The sequence below is a fragment of the Xenopus laevis genome, chromosome 5L (assembly GCF_017654675.1).
Source record: "Xenopus laevis strain J_2021 chromosome 5L, Xenopus_laevis_v10.1, whole genome shotgun sequence".
Classification (NCBI taxonomy): domain Eukaryota; kingdom Metazoa; phylum Chordata; class Amphibia; order Anura; family Pipidae; genus Xenopus; species Xenopus laevis.
In genome coordinates, this window is record NC_054379.1 from 163,357,349 (window position 1) to 163,362,416 (window position 5,068).

Sequence of the window (5,068 nt, forward strand, 5' to 3'; positions counted from 1 at the left end):
CATGTTAGGTAATGTAGTTTTTGATTAATAATTTGAAAATAGCCAAGTTTATTGTAAGACTACAATACCCAGCATGCAATGGGACTGACGTGTAGAAGTAGGGAGTAACTAGATTTCGGGCTCTGTTCTGTACCAAAAGCATTCTCAATTTCAGACAATTTTGGGGCCACTATATGTCTAGAGATTGGACTGTTTTACTTTATTATTATATATTATTATTAACATGTATTTATATAGTGCCAACATATTGCGTAGCACTGTAAAGTAAATGTGATTATACAACTAAATCACATGAATTATATATATAGAACATATGGAGTTACATACATCACAATCAATACCGGTACAAAAGGTGAGGAAGGGCCTATGCATAGGCATACATTCTAAAGGGAAGGTTGTAATACACAAGGTGTGGGAGTGGGCAGAGTGAGGGTAGGCTTCTCGAAAGAAATGCGTTTTAAGAGATTTCTTGAAAGCAGAAAGGTTGGGAGAAAGACCATGGGAGAGAGTTCCAGAGGAGGGGTGCAGCCCTTGCAAAGTCTTGAATGCGAGCATGTGAGGAGGTAATGAGAGAAGAGTTGAGTAGCAGGTCAGTAGAGGAGCGTAGTAAGCGAGTGGGTGAGTATATAGAGATGAGTTCAGAGATGTAGGGTGGGGCAGAGTTATGAAGTGCTTTGAAAGTCAGTGTCAATAATTTGAATTTGATTCTGAAAAGTAATGGAAGCCAGTGCAGGGATTGACAGAATGGTGAGGCAGAGAAGGAGCAGTTGCTGAGGTGTATGAGCCTCGCAGCAGTGTTCATTATGGACTGGAGAGGTGACAGTCTCTGGAGGGGGAGGCCAATTAAAAGAGAGTTTTAATTTATATTTAAATATTTACCAATATTTATTGACATGGTATCTGAATTCAAGCCTTATGGGGTCCCTATACCTCCACGGCCCCGCTCTGTAGTTACGCCCCTGGTGACGGGCAAATCTGTCTCATTTTGCTTCATGGAAAAATTTGAGAAACTGAAATTTTCACATATTATCCTTTATTTTATAGACTTTTTTTTCACTGCACATATTGTGCTGTGTTTGGGCTACTTTTGAAATGCCTCTTGGCTAGTTCTGGGCTGGTTTTGTAGCTGACTTTGGCTTGTTTTGAAAATTAGACCTTTCAATTCAGTCATACCAGCCCTGCTGCTCTCCCTGCTGCTCCTACACACTGACCCCTGTCTCCAAGGTGACAGTCAGACTTTACATCTAGCACGTGACCTTTCTTTCCCTTTAATGGACAACGTCATGACGCTGCACGCCCCTTCCCCGCCCCGCCCCTCCTCACTCTCTCCCAGACGGAAGCCGGCGGGGTCCGGGCAGGTTAGGGGAGCTCGCTGTGCAAGATGAGCGACTCCAATGTAAAGGTGGCGGTGCGGATCCGACCCATGAACCGAAGAGGTGAGTGGAACTGTGTCCGGCAACTGTGGCTACTGACAGGGACAGTGTGGGGCAAATGCTTAAAGTGACAGGGTGCCTGTAAGGAGGTATTGCTTAAAGTGTCAGTAAGGGGGTAATTCTTAAAGTGACAGTAAGGGGGTAATGTTTAAAGTGACAGTAATGGGTTACTGCTTAAAGTGACAGTAAGGGGGTAATGTTTAAAGTGACAGTAATGGGTTACTGCTTAAAGTGACAGTAAGGGGTTAATGTCTAAAGTGACAGTAATGGGGTAATGTTTAAAGTGACAGTAATGGGGTAATGCTTAAAGTGACAGTAATGGGGTAATGCTTAAAGTGACAGGGTGCCATTATGGGGCTTAAGTGATGAAAGTGTCAGGGGATTCCCTGTGGGTTTAATACTAAGGTGACTGTGGATTCCTCGTGTTGGGCTAATCCTGACAGTGAGCTCTTTAGAAAGTGAAAGTGTGTCTGGCTGTTGCACTGATTCTTATGGGAACCTGCCACTCACTATTGTTACTGCTGGAGCACCCACTGATCATTCTTGTGTGACACTAATGGGAGGGGTTTATTTTTCACTATTGCAGCAGGTAACTGGGTGCAGAATGTATCCATGTTGGTCCTTTAACCTACGTGTTGCTGTTGAGTTGTTCTTTTTGGAGATTATAAACTATATGGCAACTTCATTTCATATGTGTAAATGATATTATGCAGAAAAGCAACCTACAAACAACATATTATGCCCCTATACAACTATAAGGGCAGAGACACATGGTCAGATTCGGGGAGATTAGTCTCCCGGTGACAAATCTCCTCTTCTTCAGGGCGACTAATCTCCCCAAACTGTCTTCCCCTGCCTTCCCACTTACTAGAATGAAAATCGCTGGCGGGATGGCACTCGGAGCACTTCGTTTTCCGAAGTTGCCTGAAACTTCGGACGACTTCGGAAAACAAACTGTTCTGATTGCCATCCTGCCGCCGATTTTCACCAGCGGGAACGCAGTTTGGGGAGATTAGTCGGCCCAAAGAAGAGGAGATTTGTCACCGTGTGACTAATCTCCCCGAATCTGACAGTGTGTCTCTGCACTAAAGGGGCTGTAGAAATTCTACTTATGAAAATATATTCAATTCTGAGCAACTTTCTAATTAAAAGTCACTGGTTTTAAAGGTTGTTTCTAAATGTAATTGCTACACATCTTTCTATTGGTTGCCCTGATGGCAGGCCCGGACTGGCAATCTGTGGGTTCTGGCAGTGCCGATCCGCGCCTTTATGCCGCCTGAGGCGGCCTTCCGTTGCCGCCCCGACCCCTCCTCACGGCGCTCACATTTTCTGCGCAGGAGGGGGTCGGGGCGCTGCACGACGCTAGTGCAGAGAGCGCAATTGCGCTCTCTGCACTAGAAGAGCCGAATTTCCGGGTTGAAAACCGGAAATTCGGCTCTTAGTTACCAGGAGCGGCATTTTTGCCGCCCCTGGTAACCAGGGGGGCGCTGCCGCCTGAGGCGAGTGTCTCAACTCGCCTCATTGGTGGAGCGCCCCTGGGTTCTGGCAAATGCCAGAGGGGCTGCTGTATGGTTCCATAGAAAGTTACCATATAGTGGGCTGGAAGGGGGCTGTTTGGGCCTCTGTGGACTTGGAATGGCAGGGCCTATTTTGACTCCCAGTCCAGGCCTGCCTGATGGTTTGGACTACTGAAACAATGTAGCAGAAGCCAGCCGAAGAACAGACTTGTGAAAAAGCAGGCAAGGTGTTGTTGGAATTGGAGGCATGACTGGAGGAGAGCTGGCTTCCACTATATTGTTTCATGAGTCAGAATTAGCAGAGAATCGCAAGGGGCTGTGTCAGAGAAACAAGGATTGTCTGTTGGATGTATTTTGCCTTTTAATGACAATGTTTAGACTTTCCTAAACCCCCAGGGAGTTGCTAGCCCATTAGGGGAAGTCCGGGCTTCCTCAAAAGCTTACATCCCTGTCCCTGGCATTACAGCTTCTTCTACAAGTATGAATAATAATAATAATAATGTAAAATATGAGTAATGTGCCAAGCTAGTGGGGCATATATTGTCTGAAAGACTGGCAGTGCATCTGGGTGGTTTCTGGGTGGATTCAAATAAACACAAGTCAGTATAATTAAAACACAAGGCAGAGTTGCATTGCAAATAGCTCATAAATTAAATATCCAGAAAGTGAGCTTTTAGGATTTGACTGGGTTCAAGTGCGACCCTCTCTCTTATATAGAACCTAACATTTTGGGGCCCATTTACTTAGCTTGAGTGAAGGAATAGAGGAAAAATAGTTCGAATTTCGAATGTTTTTTTTGGTTACTTCGAACATCGAACGGGCACCTTCAACTACAACCTTCGAATCGAACGATTCAAACTAAAAATCGTTCGACTATTCGACTATTCGATAGTCGAAGTACTGTCTCTTTAAAAAATTCTTCAACCCCCTAATTCGCCACCTAAAACCTACCGAGGCCAATGTTAGTCTATGGGGAAGGTCCCCATAGGCTTCCTAACAATTTTCTGATCAAAGGAATATCCTTCGATCGATGGATTAAAAGCCTTAGAATCGTTAGGTCGTAGGAATAGCGCTAAATCCTTTGACTTCGATATTCGAAGTCGAAGGATTTTACTTCGATGGTCGAATATCGAGGGTTAATTAACCCTCGATATTCGACCCTAGGTAAATGTGCCCCTTTATGTTTAGGGCAACAAGAGTATTTGGGATGCGTGCAAAATAGAACAAATGCCCGCAGCCCGTCTGATCAGAGGAAAGTCCGGCTGCTTATAAGTCACAGAGTTACAGTAGGCCAGAGGCAAGTCCAATGCACTAAGCTTTTGCTTTGTATTAAAGTGATCATTTGGCAGCCAATCACAGTGAGCCTGCTGGCATTTTAGTGGAGGCATTTAGTGTCTTCAAAATTGTTGGCCAATAAAATGGAATGCAGCAGTTATAACCATTCTTCCCAGAATCCTCAGTGTAATTTATGTAGGGAAGATGTTTAGGGGCAAACGAGAATTACCCTAAATTCGGTGTTCTTAGCCAGTTAATAGTATGTATTTAATTAAAAAGGTTGTTCAGCTTTAATTTAACTGTAAGTATGATGCAGAGAGGGATATTCTGAGACAATATGAAATTGGTTTTAATTTTTTTATTATTTAAGGTTTTTGACTTATTTAGGTTTTAATTCAGCAGCTCTCCAGTTTTCGATTTCCGCAATCTGGTTGCTAGCATCGGAATTCCCCTAGCAACCATGCATTGCTTTCAATAAGAGACTGGAATATGAATAGGAGATATATGAATAGGCCTAAATAGAAAGATGAGTAATAAAAAGCAATACCAGTAAATATGTAGCCTTACAGTTCACTTGTATTTAGATTCAGTGACCCCCTATTTGAAAGCTGGAAAGAGTCAGAAGAAGGTAAATAATCCAAAAACGATAAAAAAGAAATAAAGAAGAACAGTTGAAAAGTTGCTTAGTGCTGGCCATTATATAACATACTAAAAGTAAAGGTGAACCACCCCTTTAAATACAGCAGGGCTTTTCTTTATATCATCATTCTCTCACTACTCCCCCCATTCACATTATACAGGTATGTGACCTGTTATCCAGCTCTGGATCTGGCGGTTACCAGA

General features: G+C 43.5%; 1 protein-coding gene across 2 annotated transcripts in view; it reads left to right on the forward strand.

Annotated features, from left to right (window-relative positions):
- Positions 1-1,301: 1,301 nt before the first annotated feature.
- kif13b.L (kinesin family member 13B L homeolog) overlaps positions 1,302-5,068 on the forward strand; it is a 155,497-nt gene continuing 151,730 nt past the window's right edge. Inside the window, exon 1 of one of the 2 annotated variants that reach the window (XM_041562042.1) lies at positions 1,302-1,436. In XM_041562042.1, coding sequence (XP_041417976.1) covers positions 1,382-1,436 — 55 coding nt within the window. In that variant the 5' untranslated portion in view covers positions 1,302-1,381. 2 annotated transcript variants of the gene reach the window in all.